Source organism: Harpia harpyja, chromosome 12 (genome assembly GCF_026419915.1).
Source record: "Harpia harpyja isolate bHarHar1 chromosome 12, bHarHar1 primary haplotype, whole genome shotgun sequence".
Taxonomy (NCBI): domain Eukaryota; kingdom Metazoa; phylum Chordata; class Aves; order Accipitriformes; family Accipitridae; genus Harpia; species Harpia harpyja.
The window spans coordinates 26,343,113-26,366,644 of NC_068951.1; the positions used below are offsets into that span (position 1 = coordinate 26,343,113).

Genomic DNA, 23,532 nt, shown 5'->3' on the forward strand with positions numbered 1-23,532 from the left:
TGATGCTAACATTGATTAGGCCTCTGATTCAGTATTGCAACGGTAGTAGAAACTGAACTCTCTGTTTGCAGAAAGTGGAGGTGGTACTACTCTCATGTTGCCATTATAGCTGTGAATATTTTTTCAGAAGCTTTCCCCTGAAGCTGAAAAATAGTATTATGAGGCAAACCAGTTACACAGTTAACTTTGAAAAGTGCCAGATATTTTACAACCTTTCTGAACAGTCTATTCTAATATGCGTATGGTGGAAGATGATGATTTGGATGGTCTTGTATTTGGAAAAATCTGTGTTCCTCCAGCAGCGAAGCCTGTGTTTACCTGAGCTAATGAGTAGAATGCTGTGTGGGTATGCTCAACTGCTTGGGATTAGTTTAACAGTGCTTAATTTTGTTTTAGTGCCAGTCTTTCTGACTCTTGATAGCACCTGTACAAGTACCAGTTTCCTGTACCCTTGCAGAACTAGTAGCAGTATGGGGCTGGTTCAGAGCTGGTGTTTGGCCTGACCAAAATCCTTTCCTAGAATCTCCTTTACTATGGAATGTGGCCTAGAAACCCTGGAGGGAAAAGAGCAGTACTAAGCTGGAGCTGATGAGTCCTGACAGCATGAGCTGTGCTATCAGGTGTCCTTGTAGTACATCCCTGGTTCTGCTAATACGATACAGAGATACATGAGCTGATCGTGTATAGAACAATGTCTTTGTTAGCAGGATTTACTAGCTTGGACTCTGTGGTTATGAAAGCAGCTATATCTTCTGGACCCAAACTGGCTTTGAAATCAGTATACTGGCAGTATAAAATTCTTTTAAGCTACAGAGATTAATGAATAATATTGACATCAGAAGTGCTGAATTACTAAACAAAGCTATAACTTGCTTACATAAGGGAACTGTTTCCAAATCTTTCTTCCTGTGGTGAGTGTTATGTTTTGGAACATAGTTTTGTTGTGTGGTAATCTGTAGTTCTTTGCACTGTCAGCATTACATTTGGTGCATAACTGAGGATATTTTACTGGGGAGGGGGAGGGGGAGAAGAAGAAGAAATCTAATCTGGCATTTACCAGACTCCTGAAAGGGAATATCTCATTAGAGCTTTTTAAACTAGACTGGCATGTGTAGTCTTCCTGTGCAATGGTATGTCTGGGTCTAAACAAGAAGTGCTGTAGGCCTAGTAGTGTGCTTTTCCCTAGTTGAAGTGCAGCTTCTACCAGCAGAAGTACTTGTCCCACTATAGCTTTTCTTTGCCATGCTGCCTTCACTGCATACAAGAGAAGGTGGCTTCGTGAGCAAAAACTTAATTTTGCTGGCCTAACTGAATTTTTATTATTCCTAACTAGCACAACTATGCTAACAGGAGTTTCTGAAGTGTGGTGGTGGCTCAATGTGTTCTGTAAGCAGAAGGCCTTTGTCTCTCCCATATCCGCCTTCCCACACACACTGGAGATCTGTATCAGTGAAATAGTTATGACATGGTAAAGTGTTGTTTGGTAGTTGAAATATGTAGCACTGGAATAGAAATAACTGACATCTCGGGTTGTCTCAGGCTTTCTGCAAAATTTGATGGATACTGCTGACTGACTTCTTTTATTAGAAGTTTTTTTTCATGTGCCTGTCCTTCCCCAACTCCGTAAAAACACACACAAAAACCCCCCAAACATGACAACAAACCTAGAAGCAAAACCAAAAGCTAAACATTTGTGGAAAATGGGTATGTTTATGTTCTTCTTAGCCTTTGAGCCCTGCCTGGAGCTCCTGAAATCATGAAATATTTCTAGGAGGCTGGGTTTTAAACCAGAAGCCTTTCTGGTCAACTTTATTTTGTGGAGTACCAGATGTGCAATGAATGGGATGAGTTCTTTGTTCCTTTCTGTCAAAGCTGAAAACAAGGGTAATTACTCAAACTGTAGGACTACAAATGTAAATAGAGTATGGAAAATAAGATAGGTAAATGCATTATTCTAGGAAAAACATTTCTCCCTCAAATAGCTGTTGAGTGCAGATTCAGGGAAACCAATGGTATGAAGAGAAATATAGGTAAAGACTTTATTATAACATAGAACATGCACTTGGCCCCATTTCTCCTTTCAATGATATATTTAAGTTATGGCAACTCACAGTTTCTGCCTTGCTACCTCCTGGGTTTTCATCTAGGTCAGGGTGAGTAGGTTGAAGCTGGTTGTGATTCTCTTTCCCTCTTTGCTTCATGCTGTATTTACTCATCTAATTCTGAACTTCCCAGTATCCAGTTGCCAAATGTCTAATGACATCCCTCGCAGGATTGGAGCTTGTTGGCAGAGAACAGGTACTGTTCTTCCCAAACCCGTTGTAAAAGGATTCTCATGAACTTTTAAATTTCATGAAGATAACTGCTGAATCTTGTTTTCTACTTATTGTTACCTGGCAAGATAAAACTTTGCTTTGTCTTGGTACTTTGCAGCTCCCACAATGTAATAGAGGCAGACAAAACTTCAAAGTCTTGCTTCTGTCAACCCTTCAATAAAAGTAGACTTTCAAATACTGCATACGCTTGATCACTCTGACTTCAATGCTGTCTTTTTTTTTTTTTTCTTGCTGCATTGGTGAACCAGTGGGACATAGACTAATTATACTTTTCAGGGACAGTGGACAATGATTATGGATTGTTGGATATGTTCCACTGTTTCTAGGGGCTTCCACATAACTTGAATGTTTACTCTTGGCTCCAGCTTGCCAGACTCTTCTCTAAGCAGAGCATTTTGTTTAATAGAGCTTTGGTTATCAAAAGGAGGAGTATAGCAAGGCTTCTGGTGAATGAACAGAGCTTTCGAGCAGAGGCTTATTTGTGCTGCTGTTGCAAAAAGAACAATTTTAATATTGAATGGCTGAACCAGAGTATAACCAAGAAGATGGTGCAATGTAGAAGGATTTCAGAAAGCCACAGAATTTTTAGGCCTGGTACCTTAATAGTAATGTTGTGTAACTTTGTGGTGAGTTGGGATGTTTCTTCATGTATTATCTGTAAAAGCAAAGGAATGAGTAATTCTGTTAAAATGGAGCTTAAGATGTATTACGAAACTTGGGCAATAGCATTTTCTGAATCAGCTCTGCAAGTCTGATTTATGTATGGAGTAGCTAGAGTAGAGAGGTGTTTTGAAATACATGCTCTTTGGGATATCAAATTCAAATTTCTCAAAGCATATATTCTGAATTTTTGCTTCTTTTGAAAACTACTTCCTTGGGTTTTTTTCTCAAATAGTAAGTTTGTATTAGAAAACTAAGAAAACTTCGTGTTTAGTAGAGTGAGTTGTTGCTTAAACCTTGGTTTTGTACAGATTTATATGCCCTTTACTGCCTTTTTACACTTTTTTCCCCCATGTCCTGCAAGTAATGGCTGTGCAAGAGTCAGCACATACTGTAAATAACCATGTGTTAATTTGTTCAGGTGTCCTGCCTAGGCAGCTGTCAGGCCAGACAGAACACAGAACTGAAGCTCACATTGAAGTATTGGCAACTAAAGTTGTCGATCTGATTTTTCTACATTTCTACTAATTATTTTTCTTTTGTTACAGTTAATCTTTTAGTATCTCAAGTGCTGTCAAATTCAGATAGTGGATTTAAAAGCTGTGATTAGTGGGGAGTGGTCAGGGTACCAAAGATGTAAATGCTGAATGATCATTCCCCACCATAACTCAACAGCAAGTTATATGGCATAAATTTCCTTGATCTTTATCATAAGAGTAACTTTTAAATAGCTTTGAAATAAAAAATTTAATGGCCTGATCAGTAAAAATATTCACATTTCTCACAGCAAACTTTTCTTTGCACAAGATTCAGTACTCTTAGTTGACTTATTTTAAGACTATGGGAAAATAACTATTTCAGCAAACAGTTGTATGACGATGTGAGTTCTGTTTCTGACAATTTTTTTTTTTAAATTTCCAATTTTGATTTCATCCTGTGGTATTGCACAGCACACTGCCGTTTGCTTTTTTGTAGATAGCTGAAAATTGGGTATTATGGCTTGCTTGAAGCATAATCAATGCAGTATTGTGGACCCCTGTCAAGTCAGATGATAGTAACAAAAGTATAGCTAGAAAGAGCATACAGGTCACCAGCAAACAAGGAAAGACAATGGGCCTTTTATTGCGTTCTGAATGCTTGCTTGGAATGGCTGCTGATGTTCAAAGCATTGTGTGGTACTTCATACAGAAATAGACAAAACTGTGCCTTTTAATAGTTCCGTGTGTGATACTAAAGCTTTATAAAATTTGGCTTTCTAAAGGGCTTGCCTGTATTTAAGACTTCTAAGAAATTGTACTTTCTCTGAGCACTCTTTGGGTAAAGAAAATTACATGAAACTTAATTTGTATCTCTGGTGTGGTAAAGTTTTAACCTGTGTTTGTATAGCTACTGCTGTCAAATTCTGTTAAAATGAGAACTTCTTGCTGAAGCATGTGTGATTAAGTCTAGGTTCTTTTGCTTGGTGGCTGTGTGGTGTTGTGTGTTGCCGATTAGTAATACTGTTCTCTCTGCTACCAGTAACAGAAAACAAATAAGAGTGCCTGGCAGGCACTTTAATTAAATTACAGTAGTGACTTAAGGTATATTTCAGTTGTCACTGCTTTTGTGTTTAGGTATTTAGAAGAAATTATTTGCTCCAGGAAACACTTTTGGAAGCCTGCTTTCTGAAGGTTTGCAAAAATTGCAATGCAGTGCAAGAACTGACGCCTTTAAGGAGCTTGCATCATTTTAAACCAACAGCGTGTTTGGACAGTATAGTCCTCCTTCGTACCTGTTTGCATATTCATAGAACTGTTATCTGCTATAGCTGCATAGCTGGTAAATGATCTGAAGTTGGCAAATCAAGGTAGACGCTGTGTTACTTCCACTACATCATCTTCCCCAGAGAGGTTTTCTGCCACAATGATCTGTGACTACACAGGACCTTGTTTTCTGATTTCTCTTATAAATCGTCTGTAGTGGTCAGGAAGGCTTGAGACTATTTGACACAGAATTGGTTTGGTTTTTTTTCTTTTCCCCTCACTCTGAACGCTTAGGCACTTCAGGGTGAAGATGAAGCAGAAAACTGGGAGGGAGAAAGGTGAAAAACTGGGTTGTGGTTTGACTGTTGCTGTGTGTTGGTCTCAGTACAGGTTTCAGTGGTACTAGTGACATGGTAATTGCGATGAGTTTCTTTGATCTGACCTGTTTTGGATGGTAGGAGAAAGGAGAGTAATTTAATGGCCTGATATGGGTGGGGAAGAGGACCTCATCTTTCATTCACTAGCATATCTTAGACTGGATGTAAACTGATCATCACGGTACAGCCCTGAGTGTTATTCTGCTGGGTGTGGGATCAAGTAGGGGCTGTTCTAACACTTGCCCTTCTGCTTGTCTGAAATTAGGCACAACTTTTTCCTTTCTTCAGTGTTTCCTGATGTTCCTCCCAATACTGAAGTTGGGGTCGGGGGGGACTGTATAGATTTGGACACCACCAACTCCTGCTGTGAGGCGTTCTGTAACTAGCCACAAACAGGACTTCTCTTTCTTCTAGCAGTCATATGACTACTAGTTGGTACAGTTATACTCACAAATCTACATATAGAAAGACTACTGCTGGCCCACATCGGACTATCCACTGCAGATGTTTAAAGCTATACCCATAAATGTTCTGACTTTATAAATCTTGTCAGCAAAAAGTAGTGCTTATGTGAAAGATTGCTACTAATACAATAGTGCTTCAAGCTATTATTTTAGAAAAGACTTGTGACTTTTTTGACTAGGTTTATATCTTCTAACTTTGTATGAGGAAGTATTAAAGAAATACCTTCAGTTTCATTTGACTTATTACCATAATGCAAATAATGACTGTTTAAATTACGAACTCAAATCAGTGCATTGAACTTAACCCTTTGGTGGACTACAGTTGCTGAATGAATGCTAAGTAGCTGAGTTTATTTGAAGTAGGAACTACTGATCTTATTTTTAGGTGAGCATTTAAATCACTAATTTGGAGCTATCCTTTGATCATTAGATCTGTTTCCTATTGTTGTTGTTTGTGTCTATCCTGTAGATGACAGTAAGGACTGTTGAGTGTTGGACATGCAAGCAGGCTATAGAAAATTGAGACATCAAGTATGAAATACATACTTACACTGTCTAATCTGTTTAATCGTGAGCAATCTTTGAAATGACCTATAAGATTTACCACATTTGACAACTAGTGCTCCCGAAGATGCTAAGTTGCTACAATTTTGGTGAAGTTAGCTGGCTAGGTAAAGAAGAAAACGTCTGGGGAAGATGATGTAGTGGAAGTCTCACAGCTTCTACCTTGATTTGCCAACTTTCAGGGTAATTGGTTTATGCAGCTTTTGCTGGTGAGAGCATGTGCTTCCTCTGAAGGTCATGGGGACAATGCTGAAAACCTGACACTATTGCAGGAGTAAAGAGCAGCATTTGTAGGAGGCATATAAGAGGGATGATCAGGACTATTTCAGAAAAGCTGTGGGGAAAAAAAGGTTATGCATCATAAAAATAAAGCTTTTTTGACTCCACTTCTCTGGAAAAAAACCTGTTCTACAATGGCAGTCTGTTTTTAAAGGGTCGCTAATGTTTGGTATATCATCTGGGTGCATATTCAGATTATTTGCAGAGTAGTCTTAAGTGCTTAAAGAAAACATTTTAAGTTTGACAAATCCTGTGTCTTGTTTAATTTTGAGAACAGTCACCTTTCCTCTTGTTTTGGTCAGGAATTGAAGCTGAAGAATTTTGCAATTGCTTCAACTTCAGCTCACTTCTAACTATAATTTGAGAATTAAAACACTGCAACAGTACTTTCCCCCTTTTCTCATACCCTCACTCAAATTAAATGTGTATGATACTGTAGAAACTGCATAATGGTAAGAAAGGCTGCTTAAAAAAAAGAAGTTCTATACTCAAATAGTAATTATAAGTATAAATATTAAACCTTAGATCCTTTAAAAGCTACTGTCTGGGGCTTATGGCATATGGAATCTGTTGAAACAGTTTAAACCCTGACGTACAGGTAAGGGAATGTGTAGAATTAGGTGAAGAAGAGTCTTAAAGATCACAAGTAGAAATCGGGTGCTTTGCCCCTTCATGAGTACATATTACAAATATTTTGTAGAAGTAGTATTTGATGGTGAAATTGGATGCTAGGATTTGCTTGCCCTGCTGTGACAGATGGTCTTTCAACTTTAAGTATTTAGACTAGTATATAGTGTACCAGTCAGTTGTTAAAGCAGCTCAGTCTGGAACAAAAAATGTGCAGCCACACACTTTTTAATGGTTTGATGTATTAACAGTTGTAAACTTAAATAGGTTTTGGATTAAGATATTTTCACTGATTAATCCATGGTGGTTTTTTGTTTTTTGTTTTTTTTAAGGTGTGCAAACAGATTTGGCTAGGCCTATTTGATGATAGATCATCAGCAATTCCAGATTTCAGGGATCCACAGAAAGTAAAGGAATTTCTACAGGAAAAATATGAAAAGAAAAGATGGTAAGATAGCTTTACAATTATGAAGATTGCCTCTATGACAAGAAGTGGAGACAGACTGTTATCCTCACATTCTTACATGTACTTTCCTTCTTGTGTGCTCTTTGGACTAGATCGCACAGCTCTAAAGCAAAATGATTTCTGGACTTTATTCAGAGCTCCTGCAGAAAGCAAAGACAAACTATTTAAAGAAGTTTCTTAATGTGTAGTTCATAGTGATGGAGCAGAAATGGCTTAAGGGAATGTCAACAACAGTGTAAAGTAAGGGTTTTGCAGGCTTTTATTAGGAGGTGAAAGACGTGTGGTTTGTATTAAGTGCTGTACAGTATTGATGACTTGGAATTCTAGTCCATTTTTTAAAAAATATCTAGCATATGTAAATAATGGGTATTTTGCAAACTACTGATATAATTTGTTGCAGGGTCAGTGGTTAAAATAGCAAAGCTGAGATCTACCAGTTCTCACACTTGAGTCTTACAAGTGTTGAGCAGAACTTTTCATGTTAAACTTTTAAAGACTATTGCTCTTTTTGAACGTAGGTATGTTCCTCCAGAGCAAGCAAAGGTGGTGGCATCGGTCCATGCATCCATATCGGGGTCTTCTGCTAGTAGTACAAGCAGCACACCTGAGGTGAAGCCACTCAAATCTCTCTTGGGAGAAGCTGCACCCACACTGCACTTAAACAAGGGCACACCTAGCCAAGTGAGTAATGACAGAGCTGAAGAGCACAGAACTGTTCAGCAGTATTTTTTCTCTTTTAGTGGCACAAGAATTCTTGCAATAGCAACTGTTACATAATATGACCACTAAGGACAACTTTTTTAATGTATTCTGTTGAAGTATGTAGGTGTTTGCAGATTGGGTTCTAAATTAAGCTTGTTTCTATTGACAAAATTGATTTTTTTAATGGTTATTTTCAGTAAGCAGAATTTTCCAGTTTAATTAATTTTCAAATTTAATTATGATTGTCTTTTGCTGAAATATCTCTAAAGTTTGAACCTGATGTGATATATTTTCATGTTTGTTTTTGGATTTGAACACAATAAAATGGCTGATACTATTAACCATGAGATTAGTAGTGAATATGTGGATGAAAAACATGCATGTTCATTATTACTTGCTATGCATTCTGTAACTGTCTTACCAAGTGGCTTTCAGAGAGTGTCTGTGTGCTGTTATGTAAAGCCAAACAACACTATGTACTTAGATTTTAGAGGGAAGACAGTTTTTTTGAAAAACTGTTTTACCTTTAGGATGCAGGCAACACTTGAATGGACCTCTTAAGACTCAAACAGTAGAAGTTTGCAGCTTGCAGCCTTGCTATGAAATTCTTCAGTTTTTCTCTCGCTATACTGAATTCTAAAGTTTTTTTCAGAATGGAGTGAATAACTATTTTCCAACTTAATTTTAAGTTTTATTGCTTGTGTTTGTAAAGTATTTGCAGTTTTAAATACATAATTTTCAAGTTGCTTATGTGCTGCTACTTTATTCTTCTAGGCCCTATTATCCATGGAAATCTGCTGTGGAGTTCCTTTAAAAGCCACCATAGTAGCATAAATAGTCTTCCTCATACTATAGGAGGATCGTCTGTGCTGTATACAGCATCTTAAACTTCAGAAATAAATGGCTTGTTAAAGAAATACGCTTAGTCTATCCTTCTAGTATTTTGCAAAAGTCAGTTTGGTAAAATATTGGCTTTTTTGTATTAGCTAATTGAAATGTTGTTTGTAGTCTCCTGTTGTAGTTCGATCTCAAGGACAGCAGCAACAAGAAAAGAAACAATTTGACCTCCTCAGTGACCTTGGCTCAGATATCTTTGCTGCTGCTCCTCCTCAGTCAACTGCTACAGCAAATTTTGCTAATTTTGCACACTTCAACAGTCATACAGGTAAGTATTCTGAGCAGTGTATCCTTTTTAAATGTATAAAATGTAGTTTTAATTTTTGATGACTTTAGTCCAAACTTCATCATGAGGTATATGTAATTTCTGTGCCTTGAGAATGCTCAAGATTTCCTTTAGATCTTTATAAAGAATGGTTGAAGACATAAAGGCTGATAATCCTGCTTTTTGAAGTGGGAGTTGCTATAGCTATTTTCTATGATATGTATGATTGTTTCTGCCTACTACTAGAACTTTAAATTCTTTGGGGGAGAGAGTGAGAGGATGAGTAACGGAATGTAGAGAGAAGCTGATATTAGACCTTCAATTTTCTTTCTGAAAATTATTAGGAAGAGCATTCATGGAAAGAAAGCAGATAGAGAGGCTTTAAGGGAGTTCAAATACATTGACAATAACTGTCAATTTGTTAAAAGAAAAAACAAAGACTTACTCAGTTTAAAGAATGACCTCCTCTTTTGTGTGTGTTTCTGTTTGAAAACTGAATACTACCCATGTGGGTAGTATTCTGTAGTTTCAGGAAGAATAAACAAGCTTTGCACATATGTATTGACTAAGGATGGGGGTAGGCCTTGAATTCTTAAAGAATGACTTCAGTAAAATATATTGAGCCCTCGGGGTTTATTTTCAGCCAAAGATCTTGAGCCATAGAAGTCTATCCTAAAGTTGATTCTGTGGTCACTGAAGTATGTTGTTCCTAGCTTGCATTGTAATTGTGGGAAAGTACCTTTGCCTGCCTTGCCTGAATGGGCTTTTCATCTAGTTTTTCTGAGAGAAACTGTGATGCTGCTAAGCCAACAAGAATAAGATATACTTCTTGCAAATCAGCCCTGAAATTGTTAACAGCTGAGAGGAAGCATGATGGAGGAGACTTAAGGCACACCTGAGGAACTGAGCAAAGTATCAAGGCTTTCTCAAAGTTAACTTTAAAAAAAAAAAAGTGAAATAATTGGCTGAATTCAGTAATATGGAATAAGAATTGCCGTTGCAGTGTATTTTGTAGAATCCTTAACGTAAGATTCCATGTTAATCATCTTTTTGGAGGTATATTTAACTGGGAGAACTTGTGCTGACTGAACAATGTTGTACAGTGTTACTGAAGAGGCTGCAGATATTTAATTCTTTCTAATAACTTACTCTTTCCAAACTTGTTGCTGAATGATTCTACATTTATGTACACTTAATTATTCTTTGTGGGTTTCAGGAGATGAAAATTCCATTAAAGCAATATTTCAATACCGTGTTCCAAATCTAGGTAAAGTTCCACTGCATCTCTGCTGGGTAATTTTTCAAAGGATAAAAAGCAATATGAACACTCCAGAATAAATATAATCTTATGAAAGAGTCTGTTAATTTCTGGTTGAAGTAAGTGCTGAAAATCAAAATTGAGAGGAATACTCAGCTGTGCTGACTAGTTTTCTGTTTCAATAATTAACCATTATGGTCATTCCTATGGCTCCTTCCCATAAGTTTTAGAACCCAAAACAGTTTCAGGGATGGTAGATCAGTTTCTAAAAGACAAAAATGTGATTCTGAGCATGCGATAGCTGAATGTGTATTGCAGACTGGTTTATCTGAAGGTGTTTTCTGACTTGCTAGGGTAAAACACTTCTAAGGCTTGTTCTGTGTGCAGTAACCACAGGGTAGTGTTAACTGAAACTAATAATGATATGTTACAGACTCTTCCCTTTGGAACACAAAGAGGATTGATCAGTCTGCCAGCTTTGGCAAAAATGAGTTTTAAATGCTCATTTAAGGAGGTGTATAAGCATGTAATTTTTGTTACTAATCACACACTACACCAGAGGGTGAAAGAACTTGTACTTAGTCTACCATTACTTTCTTGAAGTTTATGGTCCATTGTTCTTGTTTTAGGGCTTGGTTTTAGTTATGCCTACAGGGGACGGACTTTTTTCTTTCCCTTCATGTACACTATGGTTAACTAAAGAAATCACTGAAAAGCACCAGCAAATTCAAGGTCTTCCAGTATAAGTTACTGTTTCTGCAATTAAGGCACAACTGAGTGCAGCAGCTGATAGGAAAATATTAACAAACTTGTGCTGTGATCTGTAAAGTGTAGATTTAAAGCTTGAAAATTACGCAGGAAGTGCAACTTTTGATATGTTCCTTTTTTCTGAGTTTTCTAATGTATTAAGCTGGCTCAGGACATTGTGGCATGTTGAAGGGGAAACATGCTGACTTTACATTTACTGTCTGTATTTAATTTACAAAGTTCCATAACTTCTCCAAAATGATGATATTTTGAAGATGATGGTAGATAACTGTTCTCTGTCTGACTGGTAATAGCGACAAAAAAGTTAAAAATTTTTGGCATGTAGACTTTCTATAAACTAATGGAACAGAAGACCTGCACAAAAGATTTTAAAAAGGCATAGTGACACAGCACAACTCTATTGGAACAAGGGAGAAGAGACTTTACCCAGAAGAAATAAAATAGTATGACATAGTTATTGTATTCTAGAGAATTATTTTCAATTTTGTAATTGAATATACGTAGACTTTATTTTAGTGGGGGTTTTTTTGTTTGTTTTGCAGTGTTTCGTGCCTTTATTCCACACTAGGTAGGGGCAGCTTGCATTGCTGTGACTGGTGCTGTCATACTTGAGCTAGCTTTAGCCAGCTAGCTTTTCTACTGCCTCATTGGTCTGCAGTCACAACAGCAGTTAAATGTATGCCCATCTGCAATTCACTACAGTTCCTTAACTTACTTAAGGTTGTTCTTGGGTTTCTGTGTGGAGAACTGAATTTTGGAATTGCCAGTCCATCCTTAAAAACATGATCTACATATTGTTCAGGCACAGGAGAGTCCAAGTCTTACTTGGTCTTTACCTTCGTGCCACTTTTACATAGGTTTAAACTTTACCACATAAAATAAAGGAAGATTAACATCTGAATACTCTGCAGAAGAGTCTTTATGGCTCTACTGTTTTAACATGGGCCCACTTGCAAATCATACTTGCTCTGTCAGCTGATGCAATAACACTGTTAAAACTGGCCTGTAATATAATAGGTTCCAGTTTTTAATCTAGACCCAAAAGATATTTCATTTAAGATTCTTGACATAGTACTCTGTTTGTGTGAGTGGTTAAAATGAAAAAATGTCACAGTTGTAGGAGTGACATTTATGTACTTAATCCTATTCGGTCAGCTAAACATCAGTCTCTGAGTAGCCCCTATCCAATTGATGCATCAGGATGAAAGCATCGCTTTCATTTTAAAGCAAGGTGCAATTGAATTCTTAAATCTATTCCTCTTTAAAAGCTACCGATTTAAAAACAAAACCAACCAACCTGTGGAATTTGGAGTTGAAGTCTGTAGAATGCTGTTTGAACCAATACCAATAGTATAATAATTGAAACTATTTTTCCTCTGTGTCAACTTTTTCTCTTTGCATGCTTTAAAGGTGAAAATTTTAGGACAGAACTTTCCCAAGACCTTGCTTTCTCATTGATTTCTGCCCAGCCCTTGCTTGTTGACCCTCATGCTGTGGTGGATTGACCTTGGCTGGCCACCAGGTGCCCACCAAGCTGCTCTCTTGCCCCCCTTCCTCAGCAGGGTGGGGGGAGAAAATATGATTAAAAAGCTTGTGAGTCAAGAAAAGGACAGGGAGATCACTCACCCATTACTGTCATGGGCAAAACAGACTCAGGGAAGGTTAACTTAATTTATTGTCATTTAATAATAGAATAGGATAGTGAGAAATAAAAACAAAACTAAACCCACCTTCACCCCTTCTTTCCAGGCTCAGTTTTGCTCCTGACTCTTCTTCCTGAGCAGTGCAGGGGGATGGGGAATGGGGGTTGCAGTCAGTTCATAACACTTCATCTCTGCCATTCCTTCCTCCTCATGCTGTTCCCCTGCTCTGTTGTGGGGTCCCTCCCCCTCAATGGGATACAGTCCTTCACAGAATTCTTCAATGTGGGCCCTTCCCGTAGGCTACAGTTCTTTAAGAACTGCTCCAGCATGGGCCCTTTCCATGGGGTGCAGTCCTTCAGGCACAGACTGTTCCAGTGTGGGTCCCCTGTGGGGTCACAGCTCCTCCCAGAAAAACTGCTCCTGCGTGGGCTCCTCTCCATTAGCCACAGGTCCTGCCAGGAGCCTGCTCCAGTATGGGCTTTCCACAGGCTCCAGCTTCCTTCAGGACATCTCTGCCTGCTCTGGCATGGGGTCTTCCATGGACTGCAGGTGGATATCTGCTCCACCGTGGACCTCTATGGGCTGGGGGGGACCAGCCTGCCTCACCATGGTCTTCCCCACGGGCTGCAGGGGAATCTCTGCTCCGGCACCTGGAGCACCTCCTCCCCCTCCTTCTTCACTGACATTGGTGTCTGCAGGGCTGTCTCTCTCACATTTTTCTCACTCCTCTCTCTCACAGCTGCTGCACAGTGTCTTTTTACCCTTTCTTAAATATGCTGCCACAGAGGTGCCACTGTCATTGCTGCTGGGCTCAGCTTTGGGCAGCAGCAGGTCTGTTTTGGAGCCAGCTGAAACTGGCTGTCAGAAATGAGAGCAGCTTCTGATCTTTTCTCACAGGGGCCACCGCTGCAGCCCCCCGCTACCGAAACCATGCCATGTAAACCCAATGTGCATGCTCACTTCTAACAAAAAGTGGTATCAAGTAGAGTCAAACCTCACCCTCTCTCACAGTATCCCCTGTGAAGGGAAATACTTGCACTTTCATTTATATTAGTAGCATTGAGGAATACAGTAGTGAGTATAAAAATGTCCTTTTAGTTTATAAATCTGTAGTACAGATGCTTTGTAAATAGAATTTAAGTGAAATAATGCAACTTTTTATTAGCATTATCTGGCTATTAAGTAACAGTACTTAAACAACCAGCATAATTTATTGGTTTTGTATGTACTTAATCTGCAAAATCCCCACAGAATAAACAAATCCTGACCCAAAAATGTAATGTATTGCATCTGTTATTCTAGAAGGTGTTTTGTGGGCTTTCTTTAGATAGTAACACAAGTTACCTATATATACGGGTTTGTTTTGCATTTGATTTAAAACACTTTTTCCCTTACTCCTTGCTTATAACAGTGTTTAAGACTTTCTGTGGACCTTATCAGTTAGACACACAATTCCTCTTGAATCTATAGATGCTTGAATGTCCAGCTGTTTGAAATTAGAAGGGTGTTAACTTTTATTTTCTTCTATAGTATGGCACAAAAGGAAGGCGAAACCTGAAATTCTATTTGAAATTTCCTTGGATTTTATTTTGTGGATACACTCTATGAATGCTATCTTGACATTGGTATTGATTTTCCATATTTCTGTACTCTGATTTAGTTTTTTAAAAACTGAATTTTCCAGTGAAATGAATTTATAAACCTAGCTGAAACTATTCAACTGATGCCAAACTAAATTCACCCAAGGAGGAAGCACTTCGTATATGAGGAATTCAAATTTTCAGTATGTTACAAGGATAATTTCTAACTTTGAGAATAAAAGAAATGTTCAGTTAGTCCACAAATTCTAGTTTTGGAAGCTAGCACTTAAAATGATACCTGGTTTGGGTTCTACAGGTATACATCTAGTATTCTGTACTTTTTGGCTGTTTTTCCCTGATCAGCCACCACTGCAAACACTCTAGGGTTAAGCCAAACTTGACTTCATCAGGTCATGCAGTTTTAAGTAGTAGCATGTGTGAGGAGGAGAGAAGTAGCATTAACTGGTACAGCTCTGTGAAGGTGATTTGTGAAAGCTTGTTCAAAGACAACTTTCAGTTGTAGAATATCATGTATAATTTTTTCATGTAAAAGAAATTACAAGGCAGGGCATAACCCTTGGAGGCTGTCATGACCATGAATTCAGTTAATACATCTGTTTTTGTGTTTATTTCCCATATCCATTAACATGTTTTGTTCCTTTGCAATTTACAGCGCAGAACTCTGCAAATGCAGGTTTTGCAAACTTTGATGCATTTGGACAGTCTAGTGGCTCGAGTAATTTTGGAGGTTTCCCCACAGCAAGTCAGTCTTCTTTTCAGCCCCAAAATACAGGTAGAACTCCTAGCACTTTTGATTAATACTTAATTGAAATAATCCTTACCTTTATGTTGGAAGGTACTTAAGTTGAGTTTATTTCTTGCATCTGCCTGCTTTAATGCAATCAAGCCACCTGAAGCTCTGGGGAAACTCAAAATGAATTCCTTCTGTTTGGTGTTGATTTTATTTTTTTTCCTAATGCTACTCAGAAGTCTGATTTATGGCACTATGTGTTTGTTAGCTCTACACCTGAAATAACTATGAAAAGAGTAAACCATGCTGCTTTTGATAAATAATGAATTGACTCTTTATCTTGTAAGAGAAGTGTTTCAGTAGACCCAAAAGCACATCACAGTACCAAAAAAAGGTGTGTCTATGTGGATGTATAACATATGCACACACTTCAGTATGTTTGACTTCATGTGTAGAGCCTATTGCTAAGATTTATTTTGCTTTCCTTTAAGTTGATCATGCTTTAGAACTTCTGCTTGAGCTTACACTTGCTGTTTGTCTAGATCTTTGGCTGACTGACTTTCTTTTCCTTTTTTTTTTTTTTTTCTTTTGAGTGTGGTGTCGTTTTAAACTTTTTTTCAAATTTTCTTTCTCCCTTCTTATGTTAACTTTAACCCCCACACAATTTCTGGCTGTCCAGCGTTCAGAACGCTTTCATCTAGCTGCAGTTTTGGTGAATTTACTTCAGCTTTTCCTCTCCAGGCTGTACACAGTAAGTTCCACGCAGTGGAAAACTCAGCTTGCTTCATTTTATGCCATTGTAGTATAGCATTTTCATTCCTACTGTTGCATATGTTTTAACTTATTGATTATGCTATTAGAAAGTTGTGTGTTCTGTAGTAGGAGTGGAATCCTCAACCAACTGTTACAAAATGCAATACACTTAATGAAACAACTCATTTAAATTTAAGTATGTGACCTGTTTAGATTAAATTTTGTGGACACTGAAGAGATGGAAGGTCATGGTTTCATATTTGAACGGAAGTTCAGTTGTGTGGACCCAAGTCAGGTTTTTAAAATTGATTTATGTATCTCTGACATCAGTGGAAACTTGGTATAAAAAGAGCTGTGTTGTGTCTTCCCCCTTACCTCTTTCCTGATTGGATGTAGTCTAAAAATCCAAGAATAGAGAACCAAACTATCTCACTAAACCTTGGCATGAAATCATACTACTTTTGGACTTTTAGGCACTGTTTTTTGCTTAGAACGATGACTGACATCTGAAATGGTTAAACATTGTACCATTAAGTAAATGCAAATAGTAGCTATTCATTAGACACACATGACAGGAAAATGAAGCTTCTGTATTTTGAATATTAAAGATTCAGAAAAATACTTATTTTTCTAGCAAAATATTACTGTTGAAATTACTTTAACAGCTAATAAATAGCATATAGTTTTTTCAAGATCAAATTATGATTGTGATTTAAGCTGTTGAAGTTTGGGGGTTTTTCATCCCTGATCTGCAGACTGAAAAACATGAAAAAATAATTTTTTCTGATGACCCAATGTAACTTTGAAGGAAATGGGAAAGGGTCTTACACGTGTGGGATGGGGCGGGGGAACATGTTGCTTTACGTAACTACAAAGGTGGGATTATTTTGTCATCAGTTACAGTTGGAAAATCTTTCTCTACCTTCGGAGTGTTGATTATGTTTCACTTCATTTGTTACAGGTGGAAGTGCTGGATCAGTGAATGCTAACTTTGCTCACTTTGATAACTTCCCCAAATCCTCCAGTGCTGATTTTGGAGCCTTCAATGCTTCTCAGAGCAGCACAACAGCAACTGCAGCCAGTAAAGCTGCAGTGAATAAACCGAATCTCCAGTCAGCTGACAAATATGCAGCTCTTGCTAATTTAGATAATATCTTCAGTGCAGGGCAAGGTATTAAACTTTATTCTTTGATGTGCTTATTCCACATGTGTATGCTTACCACAAGGATGGCTGTGCTTGTCAAAATAGTAACTGTATTTCAAAATGTCCTTTCTTCAAGGTACCAGTAGCATTTCACATCAGTGTACCTTAAAGTGCAAGATGTAAGTTTTAAGACTAACATCACTCCAAAAGGATGTCATTGGAAGACTCCTTTTTGGGAATATTCTTCCTATCAAGATGAATAACTCTAAGTGGAAATATCTAAATAATTATTACTGCAATGATGAAAATATATAAGTATATATTTTATATTTGTGCTAAAGCCTATAGCGAAGGCTCTTGAATGGAGAGCTACAGTTGTTACAGAGAACTGCCAGAGTAGCTTTCCTACCTCTCTGCCACAAAAAGATTTGGCTTTAGTTTTTTATAAACTAGTAGCAGTGATACTTGGATTTAGTTGATTTTAAGTTAAGGAGAAAAAACTAGTTATTCTGTAACCTTATTTCTTCTCAAATGGTATATAAAAACTTGTGATGGTTTGTAATATAGAGCTGTGTTCTGAAATGGATTATTTGAGGGTATGTGTTTTGTTAAATTTTCTGGTTGAAGGTGATGGTAGTATTGAGTTGTCATTTTCCAGGGAAACCAGAGGCTCTTTGGAGCTGCAGGATACCTACAGAGAAGCATGACACTTTGCTGATGGCTAATGGCTTGTTAAACATTTTTTTTTTTTCCTGTATGCCCTAATGGATATTTAATTTTTAAGTCTAAAACTTAAACTGTCCATTAACTTTCATTTAGTTCTCAGTGTTGGCAGGGCAGAAAGTGAAACCATTGTCATCATTTTTAATCTGTTTTTTTTCTTTCTAGGTGGCAGTGAGCAAGGAAGTGGCTTCAGTACAGTAGTGTCAGCATCAGCAGGTCCTGCGTTGTCAACCCCAAATCAGTCAAGTGTATCTTCAGATAAGTATGCGGCTCTAGCAGAATTAGACAGTGTGTTCAGCTCCACAGCAACCTCTAGTAATGCGTATACTTCAACCAGTAACATTAGCAGGTACTTTGTTAGAATTAGCTGGCTTTCTATATTGACTTCAGCAATATGCAGAGAAGTAGCTCACAGTTGTATCTCAAATCTGGTTTTATTTCTTCTCTAAATGGGGAAATGTTGAATGAGTGTAGTGGTACTACTGAAACTGCATCCTTTGTTTTTAAATAATAGTGCAACTGTCTGATAGTATATTATAAGATAAAATTAAAAATACTTTCTCAGTAGAATGTTCCCTGCACCTTTCTAGTCATTACATGCTAAACCTGTTAGATGGTAACACTTCCCTACACCGAATATTTGCATGTATACTGAAAATCGCAGCATCATCCCTGGCAAAAAATTATGCAGATATTTATTATGTAAATGATGCCAACCACTTCTTTTTAGATCATTGAAGTAATAAATACCAAACACCTGTTGTAGCTGTGCTTGGTATTGCAAGTGCCCCTAAAGCTTCTGCTTTGCAACATTTATGCTGATGGCCTCTGTTCAATATTCTTTCTCCTGCTGTTGGTGGAGATGATTTTTCATTGCTCAGCACTAGTTATAGTCCCTGACCCTGGCATCAGTGAATTATATTGCAGTTTGCAAACTGCACGTAAGCATTCCTTTTCTATTCTTTTACATGCTAACAATAATTGTAAGTTGTATTTAATTGTTAAACAAGCAATTTGACTTCACTGAATGTATGAATTATTTTCAGCAATGCTTTTGGAACAGTACCTGTGGCTGCTACTGCACAGACACAGCCTGCATCTTCGAGTGTGCCTGCTCCATTTGGAGGTATGTAAGTGTTACTAACGCCTTTTGTGGACTGTAAGCAAACATCTTACTAATTTTTAGTTGATAGTGCTATACTTCGGCACTAGTGATATTGAAGTTACTAAAGGATGCCAAAAAAGTACAGTTGTTGCGATGCATTTCAAATTAAGCATTTTATTATCAACTCCTAATTTTTCATGTAACTTTAGATATTTATGTATCTCTGTCTAAAAGCTGTATAAACTTAAATGTGAGTCAGATTGGCTATTTTTAAAAGACTAATAAATGTTTTTAATCTTTCAGCAACACCTTCCACAAATCCATTTGTAGCTGCCCCTGTTGCCCCAGTGGCACCTTCAACAAATCCATTCCAGACCAATAGCCGAGGAGCAACAGGTTAGGAAAAAACCACCAAGTGTTTGAGAAACTTTCTTTCAAGACTTGCATTGATTCTTTTTTTTCATAGCTGTGTAATTTGTTCCTTAAAGATTTTCTGTTTTATCTGTCTCTAGTCTATTTGACATGTTGCGTGTTTGTTCAATGTAGAGAACAATATTTATGAATAGGCTGCAGGAATCAACTTTTTTTTTTTGAGGTAAGTGATGTTTTTTATTGGGCTGAGGACATTAATTTCCTGTTTCTGGCCCAATCCTAGGATTTCAAATGGTGGCCGTGAAAAATGTCAAAATGATCCGTTTAAGATCTTCTCATACTACCTAAGCTATTTGTAGTCTGTGTATTACTAGTTGGGTACCTTCCAAGACTATAACATTGGCTTTGAAGCATGCTTCACAGGAGGTTGCTCTGAAATCAGGGATCTTGAAAGCCCTGCTGCTAAGCTAGTACACTTGCTTTTTTAATTTCTTTATTTCAAAGTCATGAAAGCCCTCAAAACCAAAGAGCTGGAACTAGAACCAGGGAAGACAAGGCTGTTAGCTCCTTACCAGTCCACTTACTCTGTACATTGGTGGTGTCCTTTATTTTTCCTCTTTTGTAACAGTAAAGCATATGTTTAAATATAATCTTTACACTCATGAATTACATTAATTTTCTGGGGGAGAATTCTGTAGAATCCTAATTCCATAGACAAAAACTTAATCACTTTTTAAAAAAGCAAACTTGTACTCTTCTTCAAAACACTGAACTTGGATTTAGATGACTGCTAGATATGCTAGTTTTGCTTTCCAGACACTGCTAAATTTTGGCACTTTTATCTATTAACTGGACTTCCACAGATTTAAATCTGCTGATGTATGCATGTTAACATTGAGTCGTGCTTTGCCTCTAGTTTTAAGTAGGTTGAATTAAACTGATCAGGCTGAGTTAAAACTGAATTGATCAAATTCATGTCATCTGCTAAAATGAATTCTGTTTTCAGTCCCTTTTGAGATATTATGCAGTTAAGCCTGTTCAGCTATTTAATGCCCAAAATACCTTTTTCCTTATTTTAATCTCATTCTTAACTGTGCTGTTTTGCATCATTGTTAAGAACTTGTAGCCTCTTTAGATAAATTTGAATATGGCAACTCTATCCTTCCACCTTCTAAACTGCTATCCTTGGCTTGCAGACATTCCAACCCTTTGGCAGCTATACTGATGTTACGTACTAGGTGACAGAGATAATGACTATAAGTAAAGATAATATTCTACCCCTTTCAGTGCAAGGTGTAAACTTGTAGCTTGTCTGTTTATGCTAAGCTTTCTTTCTGCATGAACTTTGCTGTTTATTATATGGGAGATCTGTTTTGTAGTGCTTATTTCTAATGGTTTTCTTAGCTTAATCTATTGCTGGTCATGCTACAGATGAATTGTTTGGTAAATATATGTGTGTATATTTCTGTAGATATATATAACTAAGAAATGACTGTTCAAGAGTGTGTAAATGATTTGACATTGTCTGGTCTCTTTGTGGCTTCCATAAGGCCTCTCGGGAGCAATGCACTCTCACATATTTCCTCAGGCTCATTTTGGTAGGTGGCCACATTTGGTATCAAGTTTCTTGTGGCTAATTGTTCTTGCTTGTAAAAACTTATTGATAGCTATCTGGTTCTCTGCACATAGAATTTCGGAAGACTTTCTGTTTTTTAAAATGGAGTGGTTGTGGGCATGGGTATTTGGCAACTGGGCAAAGGGAGAGAAGAGCATACACAGACAACCTATTAAGCAACTAAAACAAAACCATTATTGATATCCTCCATGGTCACAACATAATGATAACAAGTTGAGTGACTCTTGAAGTTTCTACCAACAGTAGCTTGATGCCTTTTGGGATATCCCAAGTCACTGCTCATTTTGTTGTGCTTTTGTTTGCTGTTTTAGCAAGTTTTCCTGTTGAATAGCTTCTCTGCTAACTGTTACTTGAGAACAGTGTTAGTACATTAGTTTTGCGTGTACTTTGTCAACAATTCATGTGTGTATAATGTCTTGCCCTTGAATACTTTTGGGGTAAATTTTTCAACTGATAATTAAGCTATATTCATTAAATATATATATTTTTTTAAACAGTTGAGCTTGCATAAAATCTAACTTACAACATTTCAAAAGAAAAGTTGTGTCTAATGTTTAACAGGAGTAAAATGCCTGGTGTCTGCATTTGTACCGAAAAAACTTCTATACGCTTCTCCTTTCAAGAATAACTCCCAAAAGACTGAATAATGGTTTTGTTACTACATTTTTGTACTTGATGTGCTCCCATTTATTTGCTGAAGGCATGTGGAATTACACGAGCTGTGTGTTTTGTTCTTGAAATGTTCAGCAGAGAATCAGATGAAAAGTTTGGGGTTTTTTGTTTGTTTGTTTGAAGTCTTACCTGAACAGTAAGAGCGTTTGCAATAGAAACTTTGTGTGCAAACAATGTGCATGGTGAGAATTTCCTTTAAAGTGATATTAAGGATGGGATGAAGAGAGAGGGGATGCATGTATCCCTTATGATGATTTTTTTTTGACTTGTAACTTCCTGTAATGCAGCTTGGAGTAGGAAGATCCTTTCATGCTTTTCTCAGAAGGAGAAAAACAGAGGGGCTTATGCTGCCTGAAAGTGCTTGCTTCTGATGTGTACAGACTTTTACCAGAAAAACTCTGGGGAAAGTATATGATAATGTAGAGAACATAAAAAAAAAAATTATTTCCTTTTCAGAAAATATATCTGAATGTGCTGGATCTAGTAAATTTTAAATTATTCCATTCATTTTTAAAGTGCAAAAGTAAATTATGCACCCAGTTGGTGGTGATCCAAGCTAGTAAATCAGTGGCTGTAGAAGTTGAACCTAGCTTTTGTATGGTTACTGAGGCATTAGGAGACTTTTCTTAACATGGCATTATAATGATTTCTCTCATGAAAAAAGTGATTTCTTACAAGTACTTTAATGTTATTTTTTGCCTACCAGCAGCAACATTTGGTACTGCATCTATGAGCATGCCTGCAGGATTTGGAACTCCTGCTTCCTACAGTCTTCCTACTAGTTTTAGTGGCAACTTCCAGCAGCCCACGTTCCCAACCCAGGCAGCTTTCCCTCAACAGACTGCTTTTGCTCAGCAGCCAAATGGTAGGTCTCTACGTTTTAGATAATCTTGTTTAAATTGGAAGCATGGAGAAAATGATCTGTGTGTACGTTAGCAATAATGGGTGCGTGTTTATTTCTATATGAACTTGATAATAATATTGATGAGGGGTTCCCACACTGTTTTGGCTCTGTAGTTGAGCTTTGTGACTTGGCTGTGCACAGTGACATAACTGAAATTTTACCATAATCTGATACTAGAATTATAAGTATTCCCACGCTTAAAGGGTTTTTATGTAAGCAGGATTGTTTTGTCTTCATTTTTGGAGTGTCAGCAACTGAGTATAATACTTTCTCTAACTTCATAGAACACAAGCAAAAGAAAGTTGGAAAGTACTTTCTCCCATAAATTTAAATGATAAAATAACATTGAAAAAAGTGCATATGTAGAAATTGGAAATGGATTAGTTCCGAGCAGTTGAAAACAAACAAAAAGCTGAGCCGTATTTTTTTTTACGTTTATGTTCCTGATAGTGTTTAAGTAGGATCAATCCTGCTGACTGTGCAGTCCAAGCTTCCACTTATTTTTGTGTGGGAGCTGCAGCAAAGAACCCTTTGAAGATTGGTTACTAGTATTAATATTTTTCACTTATCTTTCCAAGGAGCAGGTTTTGCTGCATTTGGACAGGCAAAGCCTGTAGTAACTCCTTTTGGACAAGTTGCAGCTGTTGGAGTATCTAGTAACCCTTTTATGGTGAGTTGTTGCATAATATTAACTTCTGTATGTCTGAAGAGGCATAATCTGTCACAATTTAGAGACACACAAAGATTTTTACTTTTTTTTTTCTTCAAATAAGGGAAGGCAGCATGTGAATCTCCTAAATGCAATTCAGTATTACGGTGACATGGCATTCGTAAGGTTGTTCAA

At 37.4% G+C, this 23,532-nt stretch overlaps 1 protein-coding gene across 9 annotated transcripts in view; it reads left to right on the forward strand.

Moving 5' to 3' along the window:
* The window catches only part of AGFG1 (ArfGAP with FG repeats 1), a 38,034-nt gene that overhangs the window by 13,602 nt on the left and 900 nt on the right, over positions 1-23,532 (forward strand). The window contains exons 3-14 of one of the 9 annotated variants that reach the window (XM_052805050.1): positions 7,382-7,497; positions 8,034-8,196; positions 9,226-9,382; positions 15,302-15,421; positions 16,059-16,130; positions 17,094-17,303; positions 18,165-18,348; positions 19,046-19,125; positions 19,408-19,500; positions 21,027-21,074; positions 22,491-22,649; positions 23,267-23,358. In XM_052805050.1, the coding sequence (XP_052661010.1) occupies positions 7,382-7,497; positions 8,034-8,196; positions 9,226-9,382; positions 15,302-15,421; positions 16,059-16,130; positions 17,094-17,303; positions 18,165-18,348; positions 19,046-19,125; positions 19,408-19,500; positions 21,027-21,074; positions 22,491-22,649; positions 23,267-23,358 (1,494 nt within the window). The remainder of the gene's footprint in view (positions 1-7,381; positions 7,498-8,033; positions 8,197-9,225; positions 9,383-15,301; positions 15,422-16,058; positions 16,131-17,093; positions 17,304-18,164; positions 18,349-19,045; positions 19,126-19,407; positions 19,501-21,026; positions 21,075-22,490; positions 22,650-23,266; positions 23,359-23,532) is intronic. The other 8 variants (XM_052805051.1, XM_052805056.1, XM_052805053.1 and 5 more) reach the window with 8 other exon arrangements.